The sequence below is a fragment of the Trachemys scripta genome, chromosome 4 (assembly GCF_013100865.1).
Source record: "Trachemys scripta elegans isolate TJP31775 chromosome 4, CAS_Tse_1.0, whole genome shotgun sequence".
NCBI classification, from domain to species: domain Eukaryota; kingdom Metazoa; phylum Chordata; order Testudines; family Emydidae; genus Trachemys; species Trachemys scripta.
In genome coordinates this window covers 135,627,592-135,642,019 of record NC_048301.1, presented here as the reverse complement: position 1 = coordinate 135,642,019, position 14,428 = coordinate 135,627,592, and the positions used below count along the sequence as shown (strand labels likewise).

At 44.0% G+C, this 14,428-nt stretch overlaps 1 protein-coding gene across 7 annotated transcripts in view; it reads left to right on the top strand.

Annotated features, from left to right (window-relative positions):
* LOC117876029 (MLX-interacting protein-like) overlaps positions 1 to 14,428 on the top strand; it is a 31,330-nt gene that overhangs the window by 3,777 nt on the left and 13,125 nt on the right. For 5 of the 7 annotated variants that reach the window (XM_034767729.1, XM_034767728.1, XM_034767732.1 and 2 more), the window contains exons 2-3: positions 13,027 to 13,214; positions 13,570 to 13,652. In XM_034767729.1, the coding sequence (XP_034623620.1) occupies positions 13,027 to 13,214; positions 13,570 to 13,652 (271 nt within the window). The remainder of the gene's footprint in view (positions 1 to 13,026; positions 13,215 to 13,569; positions 13,653 to 14,428) is intronic. The other 2 variants (XM_034767731.1, XM_034767730.1) reach the window with 1 other exon arrangement.

The following is a 14,428-nucleotide window of genomic DNA, read 5'->3' as shown; positions in this document are numbered from 1 at the left end:
CCCCCCCCCCCCCCCCCCCCACAGCCTAACCCACTGCCAGTCACATTCCACCCCCACACCCCTCCACAGCCTAACCCACTGTCAGTCAAATACCACCTCTATGCCCTACTCAGCCTAACCCACTGCCAGTCACATACCACCCCCACCTCCTCCACATCCTAACCCACTGCCAGTCACATACCACCCCTACTGCATACACAGCCTAACCCACTGTCAGTCAAATACCACCCTTACGCCCTACACAGCCTAACCCACTGCCAGTCACATACCATGCCTGACACTACCACATACAGACAACCTAAAGTCTGCATTCCTGGAACCGTGAGAGTGTGGAGCTGGCCTGGAGAAGACAGGCTCCATGCCCTGGGAACTCTTACACAGGGCACAGTGGATCTGGTCTGTGGTTAAAGAGGAGGTGGAGGGGTTGGGAGAGAGACTCTTTACTCACCCAGGACTCCTGCATGAAATTCAGGGAAGTGTCCTCTGGGCCTAATTCACTAGCTTCCCGAGGCCAGCAGGAGACCAATGGAGCAATCAGCGTGCATGATGCCATTGCCTGAAGATTTTCTAAGATTTCTTGGGGTCCCAGCCACATATCTGCAAGCATCTATGGCTCCTCCTCCCCACAAACCTCACTAGGGGGCATGGTGCCAGCATGCCTATTTACAGATATGACAACTTGGAAAACTTCACAATGGAGTTCAGAAGCTTGGTACCTCTCAGCTTTTCTCTACTGGGCTCATGTTACAACCCACTGTGCTGTCCTGTCTCCCACCACCTCCTGGACAAGAGAGATCAAATCTAAAGCCATACAAGTGCTTTAAGAACAATCAGATGACTTTGCTCAGCCTCTGATTTTCCCAGGCATCTTTTTGCCAATTGCTTAGTGAATCCACTGCAGTTTGGGGGAGTGGAGGGGAGCCTCATTTAGCCAGAATCCACTCCCCTAGCAGATTGGGAGCTTAAAATTCCATTTACAGGGAATTTCCAGCTTGGGAAAGGAAGGTGGGTGAGGCAAGCTTGTCCGTGCCTGCTGTAGAGCAGCTCCCTGAATCCACCAGCACTGCCTTCTAGGCCTCGGCAGGCCTCACTCTCTCTGCACAGGTTAGATTTGCTGTTCCAAAAGGAAATATCAGATATTAAACTGATATCGGCTTGTCAGATTCAACTCAGGATCTCCACTCTGTGTAACACTCAGCACTTAGATATGGTGAAAACAAGAATGAGCTTATTATCAAAGAACTGAGATACAAGTGAGAGAGAATACTGAAGCAAACCGACATATAAAACAAAATCATAACACATTTTTTAGAGACTGAACTTATCTAACAAGGTGTTTCCCTATCTTCTACATGATCACTTACCCCGGTGTTTTCAACTAGTTTGGCTGAGACCCTTTTTCATAAAAATCAAACTCACTGGTGGCTTGTCCTCACAACAGATTGAAGGAATGCCAGGGTGTCTCTCTGTACCCTCCAAGTACATCCATTCGGACTTTCGATGGTCATCTGAAAATAGTGTTCCACCCCTGCTGTTCACCTTTTCCTGTTAATTTCCTGCTCAAGTCTCCGTAAACTATGGATTAGCATTTTGTTCAGACTTTAAATGGACATTCATTGCCAGTGATACAATCCTCAATTTGCACACGACTAACCAGATTCAGATAAGCATCTCTTCCCTTCTGCCTGCCATGAGTATGTGGGTTAGCTTTTGGTGACCTGTCTTAAGTCTTGGACATAGACAACATAATTTTTAATACATGTCTTCACATATTCTCTGTACATACGTCTCACAAATGATTGGCAAGACCACTGTGACACAGGGTTTCATTAGAGACCTTATATGACGTTCTTTTGGTGAACCCAGGGGATGCCCTTATGCCCCCTGACAGTTAGTATGAAGAAGTCTTTGGGTCATACTTCCCCTTTCATTTCCAGTAGGGTCAGCCATAGGCATCGGTTCAGAATCCTCTTGCCTGGACAGTGTGTCTGCCACTGTATTTTCTCTACCTTTAAAGTCATTTTTATCTCTATATCTTTTAGCATCATATAAATGTTGACAGGTTTCCACACATCCCCCTTGTGACGTTGTGCAGTCTATATGATTTTATAAAAACTTGATAATAAGTCAATATAATGTAACAGATAGTTTTAGAGAAAATACGGTAATAAGTGAATGTAACGTAACTGGGATATGCTTCATACAAAAGGTCTCTTGTAAGGTATCATTACAAAGCTTATAATCTACTGAGTGTGATCATCTGATTTGTATAAATGTACCACTCTTGTATCTAAAACTAGAAATATAAAATGTAACTCTGAGGGCCTATTGTAATTGTGTAAAGTGTGGACCATTAATGATGGTTTGGAATCTTGATGACTCCCATTGTCTGCAGATGGCTGTATTTACCTGTGAGTCTTCCTGTATATGTGTGTGCTGGTAAGTGAGTAATGAAGTCGTGCAGTGACATGTGATCATGTCACCTGAACTGGAATCCATCTTTAACCTGGTGCTTTTCCAGTGAGGGGGGGTGGAAACCCAGAAAGACAAAGAGTTCCCGCCTTATGCAAAAGATATATAAAGGGGGGAAGAGAACAGAGAAGGTGAGGAGCCATCATGAAGAATCCCCTAGCTACCACCTGAGCTGCAACAAGAGCTGTACCAGGGGAAAGAATTGTGCCCAGGCCTCGAAGGTGTCCAGTCTGAGAAAAAAACTTACTGAAGCATCTCTGAGGGTGAGATTATCTGTATTCAGTTTGATTAGGCATAGATTTGCGCATTTTATTTTATTTTGCTTGGTGACTCACTTTGTTCTGTCTGTTACTACTTTGAACCACTTAAATCCTACTGTCTGTATTTAATAAAATCACTTTCTATTTAGTAAAAAAAACAGGAGTACTTGTGGCACCTTAGAGACTAACAGATTTATTAGAGCATAAGCTTTCGTGGACTACAGCCCACTTCTTCTACTCTGAAACCTTTCTATTTAGTAATTCACTCAGAGTATGTATTAATACCTGGGGGAGCAAACAACTGTGCATATCTCTCTATCAGTGTTATAGAGGGCGAACAATTTATGAGTTTGCCCTGCATAAGCTTTATGCAGGGTAAAACGGATTTATCTGGGTTTAGACCCCATTGGGAGTTGGGCATCTGAGTGCTAAAGACAAGCACACTACTGTGAGCTGTTTTCAGGTAAACTTGCAGCTTTGGGACAAGTGATTCAGACCCTGGGTCTGTGTTGGAGCAGATGAGAGTGTCTGGCTCAGCAAGACAGGGTGCTGGAGTCCTGAGCTGGCAGGGAAAACAGGAGCAGGGGTAGTCTTGGCACATCGGGTGGCAGCTCCCAAGGGGGTTTCTGTGATCCAACCCGTCACACCCCTTTTTGCCTTATGACATACTCCCTAGCACTCGTTTTTGGGTGTGTGCATTTTAGGTGTGGTTAGCCATTTTGAAAAAAAAAAGGCTTTAATTTTTTTTATTTAATTTGTCCTTATTGTATGCATTAGAACAAGTGAAAATATAGCTTTCATGCCTTTTCCTTATTTTTAGAGGAAAATATGTTTTTTACACATTTAGAGCAATTTTCAATACTATCTAGTAAACAGGTATACAAAGTCTGAATGACAGATAATAGAGGTTTCAGAGTAGCAGCCGTGTTAGTCTGTATCCGCAAAAAGAACAGGAGTACTTGTACACTCATCAGATGCATAAAATGGTTCTCAAATAAATTTGTTAGTCTCTAAGGTGCCACAAGTACTCCTGTTCTTTTTGCAGATAATAGAGAAGTGTTAACTTGCATTTTGAGAGAAACATAATTTTAACACACTATATTTCTAAATAAAGGCACTACATAATTTACAAAAATCTTAGTAATGACAGTATACTCTCTCTCTCTCTCTCTCTCTCTGTATAACAGGCATTTTTAGAGAAAAATATTTTATAAGCAGTTAGTCAATTTTAAGTAAAGCCTTAAGGTCAAGGGAATAAAGGAAAAGCATTATATAGAATAATGCATTTTTAGAGAAAAATATGGTTTTATGCATTTTTTTGTATTTTTATTTATTCTTAAAAGTCATTAAATAATTTACAAAATCTTAGTAAGAACAGAATAAAGAAATGTGTGTGTGTATATATATATATATATAAAAACATGCATTTTTAGAGGAAAATATTCTTTTTATGTTGTTAGTACATTTCTGAATAAAGTCATTAAATAATTGTACAAAGAGGAATAAAGGAGATGTATTAATACACATAAGTATACATTTTTAGAAAAAAATAATTGTTTGCAGTTAGTACAATTCTAAATAAAGTTCATTAAACAATTGTACAGAAGTCACAAAATATTAGCGATAGAGAAAGAAACTATAACCAGAGAGCTTGTTACATACTACAAATGACAGACACAAGATAACCATAAAAGCTTTAAAACAGAAAGAAAGGAAGGAAGACAGAGAAAAGCATCTTACCTCACAGATTGTTACTGGCCAGATGGCACAAAACTTCGTTGGCTGAGCCAGTCAAAAGATATTCTTTAATGACGGGGTGTCTTAAGGAATCATATTGCATAGAATATTAAAATGTATCCCATTTTCCAGAATCATGCTGAGCACAGCACTTTATGGATTTATCCATTAATATTTAATTGACCCATATTTTCCTGTCATGGTGAACACAGTACTTTACTGGTTGTAACATATTAAAATGTAAATTAGAGGTAAAATACCAGTCAAAAAGAGCATGCGTGTAGATTTCTTTAGCAATTAGCCATACATTTAGCAATTAGCATTATTTGGTTTTAACCCTGTACCAGGAATCAATTTTCCTCTTTCTCAGTAATGCCTTTAGCATTTGTCTTTAAAAAATGGAAGACCAAGCCTTTTGGCTTAAGTTGCATTAGAGCCTCTTAAATTTTGTAAACTTTTTGAAGGACTTATAAATAAAAAAGGGCAAATAACACACAAATACACAGCACCACTAACCCCCTCCCCCCCCCCCCCCCCTCCTTCCCAAAAACAATTAAACATACACTGGAGCCAACTTGTATACTATTTTATAGATAAACTTCTGTAAGCATACTCAAACCAGTTTTATATTATTTTATAGACAAGTCACCTTTCCACACACATTTTCATATTTGTTTCTTCAGCATTATTTTATACAAAATACACACAGCCTAACTTAAAAGAAGTTGAACGGTGTAAAATTGGTTAATACACCCCGTGTTGACAAAATGCACAACTAGTTTAAACTATTTTACGTAAAAAGAGTCAATTACACTCTTTATCAAAGATAAGAATGTTAATTCTTCCTGCCCCCTTGCCCCCCCAGCACAGAGCATTTACATCCACCTTCCCTCCTCTTTCTCAAAACAATTAAGCATAGAATCATAGATTCAAACCAAATTGGATACTGTTTTATAGATAAACTACCTTAAGCATAATTCCAATTATGTTTGTTTTATAGATAAGTCACACACGTTCATACTTGTTTTTCAGCATCGTTTTAGACAACACACACACACAGAGCTAACTTACAGGAAATCTTATGGTGCTGACAAAATGAAGAGCTATTTTATGTAAAAAGAGTTGATAACACATTTACTGTTTTTTCCACAAACTATGCCCTTTTTGTTGTAACACTTTCAGAATGTATGGTATGGAATGTCGATTAAATAATTGGATTAAACTTGCATTTAATAAGTAAAATAAAAGCAGGAATTGGGTATTAGGGAAAACTGTATTTTTGTATTTGAGAGGTAGTGAAAACAAACAAAATGTTCTTAAAATACGTGAAATGCCTTAGCAGTAAATATTTTGCATTATTAACTCATATGATACATTTAGCAAAATAAAAAAAATTAAAAGTCACAAAACCGACTCACAGAGTAACCCGTGCTAATGGTAACATGACAAAACAGAGCATTAGGATAAGAGAGTTGGTCTGGATTTTGAGGGACATTTTAACAAATGTTTGAAATCTTTAGTGAAACAGTTTTGTATCCAGTGGTGGATTAATAATTTTGCCGCCCCTAGGCCTGGAAATAATTGCCGCCCTGGCTCCGTCCCGACTCCGCCCTTTTCCCGCCCCCATTCCACCCCCCCAAAGTCCCCGCCCCAACTCCACCCCCTTCTTTCCCCTATTGGATCCCTTCCCCAAATCCCCACCCCTGGCCCCGCCTCTTCCCCCAGCGCGCGGTGTTCCCCCTCCTCCCCTCTCACTCCCTGCCCCTGGGAGTAAGCGCTGGGAGGGGAGAGAAACAGGACGCGGCGGCGCGCTCGCAGAGGAGGCGGAGGTGAGCTGGAGCAGGGGGGCAGGGCGCGGAGGGGAGCTTCCGCCCTAGGCCTAAGCCTTGTCGGCCTAGGCAATAATACGGCGCTGTTTGTATCTGTTCATTGTTGTTGTGCTTTAGCAAGGGTAAACACGTGTCATACAGAAACTCTTCCCAACCTCAACATTATGTTACCCCTTTTTAATTTTTTTTCTAATTACTTTTCACAGGTAGTCAGAAAGAGTAAGTAAATAACACTTAGAAAAGCATCAGGAGAAATTAGTATCCATACTAGGGCAAAACTGCAAGATTGACTCTTTCTGACAGAGATGGAAAAACATTGTAACATAATCAATATTCTTGTCTTTACAGCCTTAGTTATATTTTATAGAATTACCTCAAAATCAGCAAAAACTTTTGTTAGTACCCCAAGCCACACATCGGGGCTCTAAAAGAACTGCAGTGCCTAAACGTGAAGCATAGAAAGAACGATGGTGGGAGGGAAGCCAATAGCTACACTGTGCAGCCACAGAGGTGCAAAACTTTAAGCGCAAACTTTTTCTTTGATTGATAAAAAAGTCCTGTGAAATAAATCAAAATGCATCAGTGTCTTCACTTTTGTAGCAATTTTTATAGAACTTTCTGCAAAACAAATACTTTTTGCCCCAATTTATTTATCACATTGAAGCAGCTCCAAAGAATTATTTTTCCTGCCCTTATACAAAACTCTGCATTGTATATACTCCTGGGGAAATTCTGTACCAAAAAGTTAAAAATTCTTTGCCAAAAAATTAAAAATTCTGTGCACAATCACGTGTATGTTCTTATGCACAATATTTTAAAATTCAGCATATATTATTTGTTAAAATAACACAATCTAGTTTCAGTTATTTTGGTAATTTATTTCAATTATTTTGGTAATTTATTTCAAAATACCTGTCAGTAAGTAAGATTCAAGAAATGTTTTTTGACAAATAGATTCCTTACTAGGCATATTAATACAGAACTCTGAGTAATAAGTCATTTAAACTACAATACAGAAATGTATTTCCTGCTCCCCTCAGAAGCAGTGCAAAGGCTTGGGGGAGGCAGGGGTAACGGAGGAGCTGAGGGAGAGGGAAGTAATTGCTGGGAAGGAGCCTGGGAGTGAACCTGGATGGTTGTTGGCTGTGGGTGGGAGAAGTATGGAACAGGGTTTTTTTGAGGGGAAAGGATTGTTAGGGAGCCTCCCCAGGCAGACCCTGGCTGACCCCCCTAGTCTCCCCCATTCAGTCAGGCACATCTTCCCCTGTCCCCATGTGGCCCTGCACCTCCACTCCCATTCAGCTCCTGGCTCAATGTTGTCACCCCACTAGCTTCTATGCCCCCATCCCAATCTATTCCTCCACTAGCCCACCTGCATCCCAATCTGTGTGATCCCCAGCAGCCCTGTGTGCCCCGCTCAGTCTGTCCCCCCATATCCCATGCCTCCTCACCTGGCCCTGCGGGCAGGGTGCTGTGAGGAAGGCAGCCTCTGCCTTGTCCCTCTCTGTGGCGGGTTGCTCCAGCATGAGTCAGCTGACCTCTCTTCTGGTGCCATATCAGCCCCTGGTGGGTGAAGGGTGTAATTGCAGCTTTCCTTCGCCTCCCCATCAGAATCAATGATTCTGTGGGGAAAAATAATCTGTGGGGGACATTAATTCTGTGCTTGCGCTTTCCCTTAGGAATATGCATAGTGCCTTTAAAACTGTAGCCTCTATCAGTTTCACTCCTGTCTCCATCCCACCTCTCAAAAACATTTTGGTTTTGTCTTAATCAAAGAGGAAGAGATCTAGTACAATAGAAATTACAGTGTTTAAAAGCTACACTATCCCAACCTTTAAAAAATAGTATTAGCTTGGTTTTAAAGTTTTGCCTAAATGAAATGCCCAATATATAAAAAACCCCAACAGAACAAAAACGTCTCTAAAGACAGTTTAAAAAGATGGGACATAGGTCTGTTAATAGGCTCATTATTTGTAAATTGTAAAGAAAGCTCCAGATTCCAGTGTATATATAAAACCTCTCCACTAAGGATTTTTAGGCTGGTTGGTGCCTAAAATTTGTTGCTCAGGGATGTGAAAAATTCACACTCTTGAGGGCTTCTCTATGCTTAAAACACTGCAGTGGCAAAGCTGTTGCGTGTCAATGAAGATGCTACCTACACCAACAGGGAGAGGTTCTCCCTGTTGATGTAGGTACTCTGCCTTTTCAAGAGGCAGTAGCTAGGAATTCTCTGATTGACCTAGCACTGTCTACACCAGGGATTAGATCTATTTAACTTCGTTACTCAGGGATGTGGATTTTTCACACTCCTGAGCGACATAGTTATACCAATAATATTTATTATTATCACAGGTTCTTCCCTTCAGGCAGCTACACAGCCGATTGTTTTTGAGTATGGGATTCATGAGACACACAACAGATACAGATAAATGCTTTATTTAACATCCAAATAAGTCCATTCACTAATATAACCAAACAACATGAAGCTCCAAACAGAGAGTTAGCTTTTAGGATTATGAACAAACTCATATTTTCCTAAAATGGAGGAAAACAAAGATTGAAGGAATCATGGAGCACATCAGAGAACAGGTCCTGTTCCAGTTGACACCATTTTGGGAAGCCAATGTACCCAAGGGCTTAGGGACGGGGTAGTCAATAGACAGACTGTGGGCCAAATCTGGACTGCCAGACATTTATGAATGGACCCCAAAATATTTTTCTTTACTTATTATTATCATTATTGTTATTATTTTTTCTGGAGTCTGGATCCTGACTATGCCTTGACCAAGAAATTTGGACCTTGACAAAAAATAATTGACTACCGCTGGCTTAGGGTAAATCTTTAGATCTTTATACCCTTACGTTATATAACCCACACGGATCCATGGCCATATGTGACCATTTCCATTACCATAATAAACGTAAACCTGCCTTTGGTCCAGGTGTGGTGTTCCAGGTGACCATAATTAGGCTTCTGATGACTGACCCATTATGCCGCTTAACATCATTATAATATAACTTTTAAGCAATATAGCAAACATTCAGGACAGGGTTGTAGGTCAACAATCTGTACATGCGTTTTGCCACGATATTGTTAACCACTGTGACACCAGCCTTTACTTGAGACCTCACATGACATTCTTTGGTGAATCGGAACGTACATCTCAGATGCAGGAGATTTTTGTAACACCTGTGTACTCCCTTTGTGCCCCATGCCCGTTGGCATGAAGAGGTTCATAGATCACATCTCCCCTCTTACATTGATGCAGTAGGGTCAGCCACTGTTGGTTCAGAAGCCTCTTGCCTGGACAATGAGTTTGCCACTATAATATCACTATTTATTATCCCACATCTATATTAAGACTGGACTTGTCTTTTAGACTGGGGTATAGGCCAGGTAATGATGGATTCCACTTCCAAGGGATCTGATGGAATTTGACCCTCCTACCCAATGCCCAAAACGAGGGACTTTGACTGTTCGTTAGCACAAGTTTTGTTAGCACGATTCCCAAGTGGTTTTTATTATCTGACACCCTCTCCGACTGCTCCCTGTGCTCCTCTCTCTTTCTTGTTCTTCTGCACTGTGAATCCTTCCCTCCACTCTTCTTGCTCTCTGCTGGGATCTAGCAAATGTGTCTTCCTTGGAGGTTTGCCAGGTGTTCAGCACTGATAACCGCTCTTTCTGCGAGGGCCGTGCAGTGCCAGGTGCTTGGAGAACAAAGAAAAACAATTCAAAACCAGGGCATTGATCAAACTGGGATCCAAAATACAGTTTCTATTGCTTTCTTGTGTTCTGCTGCTTCAGTAAAAATGCCTGCCATGCAATGTGTTTGCCTTTATCGTACAGTGCAGCCACCTTGAACCACATCACACTGGGGAGGAGATGGGGTTGCCCCAGTCCACCAAGGAGGGAGCATCAAGCAGCACCGGAAAGAGAGTGGGGACTGGCATGTTTGGGCCATGGATGTGGGATTCAATATTTCAGGACATAAACCCTTGTTAGCTTCAACTTTGTGGTTCTCATGCCATTTTGAGCATGTCAGGAATAAAAGCCAAGCAGGCAGAGAACTAAGGACACTGGCCAGGGATGGACACATCTGTCCTCCCGCAGAGCATTGTCTGCCCAACATGACAGTACCCAGCCAGTACCTGGATCAGAGTTGTTTACATCCCCCTATAGAGCCGGAACCTAGACAGATTATTGTAACACAGCACACAACCCTTAATGGCTGGATCTCAGCATCTCCAGCACTGGCTCTCCCTGAGTTTTTGGTTCACTGTTTGTTGTGCCAAAGAGATCTTGGCTGTCTGGGGGAATCTTCTGGGGGTCCGTGATTGACTGGGTGCCTCTTGATGGCATGGGCAAACAATCCAGCATACAGGGGTTCCGCAGTGGGCACCCTGCCAAAAATCCAGTCCAGCCCCTCACAGTAAGCGCATGTCCTGGGAGGTCTTGGCTTTACAATTCTGCCGGAGCTTGTGGTGCTGGGTCTCATCCCAAGAGTGCCCCTTCTCCTTCATTTGCTTCATTTCATAGCCACTCCTAAATCTGCGTTATGGTGATTCTTGGGTAGATGGAACTGGACATGCTCTCCATCCCATAAAAGTCCCGGATCTCTGGATGGCACCACACGGATCTATGGGGTGGTGTATGGGGTGAGCGGGCGTGTCTGGTGGGGGATATTAACCTGCTCTGTATGGGATGTACAGAAGTATAGGGCATGGCTTGCTATAGGGATTGGGGGATGTGAACTTGCCATGAGCTGTGATCACAAAGGTGCATATTTGAGTGTATGCTGGTATTTAACCCAGAGTGTGCGTGTGTGACATATGGTCAAGATGTTCCTGGAGCAGTGGAGGGCATACAAATCATAGCGTTTAAAGCCAGAAGGGACCATTAGATCATGTGAAGTAATGCATTATGGGAAGGCTATCTGATCAGTGTAGATAATCCAAAATTGGGATGCATTCACACAAACCTTACAGCTCATTCCGGAATAGAGTTATGTCACTTCCAAAGCAGGGCTCTCCAGGGTCAGTCCAGGAAATGTGTGGCAGTGAAATGTGGGCACTGAAGGACGATTTTGATTCTTTTCGTCTTCATCAGCTGCTCCATATCAAGTGGCAGGGCAAGATTAACAATAAGGAGATTATTGCTGTACCGTCGCCATCAGCACAGGTTCAGACTCATTGGCTTTCTTGATACAGATATATTACTAGGATGGAAGACCAACAAATTATTAAGTGTGTTTACCAAGGTATGTCACTACATGGCCAGCAATCACATGGACACCAAAAGGTTTGGTGGCGCAGGAAGACCTCTGATGATGGACACAGACTGAACATCCAGACAGACTGTCTTATGGACCTAGCTAGAGACTGAGCCAGGTGGCATGCAATTTGCCTTTGTGGCTTACCCTGATGATGTGGATGATGATAACTTCCAGCACAGGATAAGACACCAGATAACATTGAAAAAAGAACTTGTGTGTTTGGATGCAAGGCAGTCTGTGCCAAAAAAACTAGATCCACCAAAGAAACGTCCCCATGTGGAGAAGCCCTGAGAGTCTTTTCATTTCTTAATACCCTGCATCTCTTAGATCAGGGGTTCTCAAACTGGGGGTCAGGACCCCTCAGGGGGTTGCGAGGTCATTACCTGGCGGGTTGCGAGCTGTCAACCTCCACCCCAAACCCCGCCTGCCTCCAGCATTTATAATGGTGTTAAATATTTTAAAAAGGGTGTTTAATTTATTAGGGGGGTCGCACTCAGAGGCTTGCAATGTGAAAGGGATCACTAGTAAAAAAGTTTGAGACCCACTGTCCTAGGGCATGACTTCACTGCACAGTTAGCCCTGGGTGATAGGCACCCAGGTTGGCCTAGGTGTCAACGTCCTCACTGCAAAGCCCAACCATGTCTTCACTGTTTCTGCACTTGCCTGTGTATGTCAGATTGAGTAACCCCTGGTTCTTTGTGCTGTGACACTCAAATTCTTTCCAAGTCAGTTGTGTCAATTGCAGCAGAATTTGTCTGTCTTCGTGGGGAATTGTGGGAAGGCATTGGAGGACTATCGGCACTCAAATGATTTAGCCTGCATCCTCACTGCAAAGTGGATGGGTTCCAGCCCAAGTTAAACCAGAGCCTGGGTTCTAACCTATTCCCATAGTTGGACCAGCTAGCCTGAGCTTGAAGCATCTCCAAACCCAGGTCAGAGGTTTTCCTGTGTGTGGATGGGGGGGAAATCGGGCTCTGTGCGGGATCCATGGGGTGGTGTATGGGATGAGCGGGGCTGTCTGGTAGGGGATACTGACCTGCTCTGTACAGGATCCATGGGGTGAGTGGGGGTGTTTGGTGGGGCAGGATACTGACCTGCTCTGTACGGGATCCATGGGGTGGTGTATGGGGTGAACGGGAGTGCCTGGTGAGGCAGGATACTGACCTCCTCTGTATTGGATCCATGGGGTGGCGTATGCGGTGAGTGGGGGTGTCTGGTGGGGAAGGTGACTGACCTGCTCTGTACAGGATCCATGGGGTGGTGTATGGGGTGAGCGTGGGTGCCTGGTGGGGCGGGATACTGACTTGCTCTGTACAGGATTCCTGTCCCTTCTCCATCTCTGTTCTCTTCTGTCATTGGCTGGCTCCTCCCATTAGGCTCTGTTCTTCCCTGCCCACGTCCCCCTCTCTCTGGACCTGCATCATTAAAGGATTTTGTTCCTTATGTTTTTCATAGTGGGAAAATTGTGTCCCCCAAATGGAAAACGTTCAAAGGCCTGAAGCTGCTGCCGCGTGACAAAATCCGGCTCAATAATGCCATTTGGAGAGCGTGGTACCTGCAGTGTGAGTGGTGGCTGGGGCTGCCCAGGGGCACATGGGGCTCTGGAGTCTCCCCAGAGTGGGCACAGCGCAGGCAGTGGCAGGGTGAGCTGACCAAGCAGAGTAGCCATCATACCAGAGGGGCTGCTTAGTCACTAGGGCTCTGTGCTGAGTGGGCGAGGCAACGTCACTTTCAGGGCAGCAAGAACTTGCTTCACTAGACAGCACCACTCAAGGAGCTTTCAGTCACTGCCCCACCCTAGAGGGGAAGGCCCCATGTCCCATTCCCCCACCCCCACCCCGAGACAGACAGTGTCCCTGCCCTGGGGCCAGAGCCGAGCCGGTGACCCCTCGAGGGGAAAGGCCCTATGTCCCATTGCATAATCCTCATGGGAGTGCTTCCTAGTCAGTGGCGGAGGAGGCTATAGCAAAGGCAGCTGTTGTTTCTTATCCCCTGCAGATGTGGAAAGGAGAAAGAACCCTGTGTGCAATTTTGTGACGCCGCTGGAGTGCAGTGTCGGGGATGACCACCGCAAACCGGAGGTGAGCACATGGGGGTGAGGGGCACTGCAAGGGACTCCTCTCCTGCAAGAGATTTTATTGCACCAGTGACGCAGATTACTTCATAGCTCCTCCTTGCCTCCTCTCCCCTGAGGGTTGCCCCTCACTTACCCCTCCCCTCCCCTCCCAAGAGGACTCTGACCCACTAGTCCTGGAGTCATCTCTCTGCTCCTCTCCCCCATATGGGGTCCTCATAAGGGCTTTCTGATATTTTTCCATCCAAACTGCCTTTGGCAGAAGATGGGTTTTCCACCAAACAGAATTTTCCACAAACACTGTCTGCTTTGCAGTGAAATTCTGATTTTTCATTGGAAAACGGAATGCCACAAAATTGAAATGTGATTTGGCAGTGCTGCCGCGGTGCCTTGTAGGAATTGGTCCTGCTTTGAGCAGGGGCTGGACAAGATGACCTCCTGAGGTCCCTTCCAACCCTGATATTCTATGATTCTATGATTCTAATTGTCCCTCAGTCTCCACCACTGACTGGACTCTCCAGCTGGATTACATCTTCCATGATGTATAGGGCTACCATATGTCTGGATTTCCCCGGACATGTCCGGCTTTTCGATCTATAAATAGCCGTCTGGGGGAGGATTTCTAAAAATCTAAAAATGTCTGGGATTTCCCCCCGGTCGGCTATTTATAGATCGAAAAGCAGCACTGCTCGGCAGCCAAAGCCCCTTCTCGGCTCCCCCCATCCCCTGCAGCCTTAGCATGCCTCCGGCCCCGCAGCTGTCTTCCCCCTCCTCCCCTCCCCT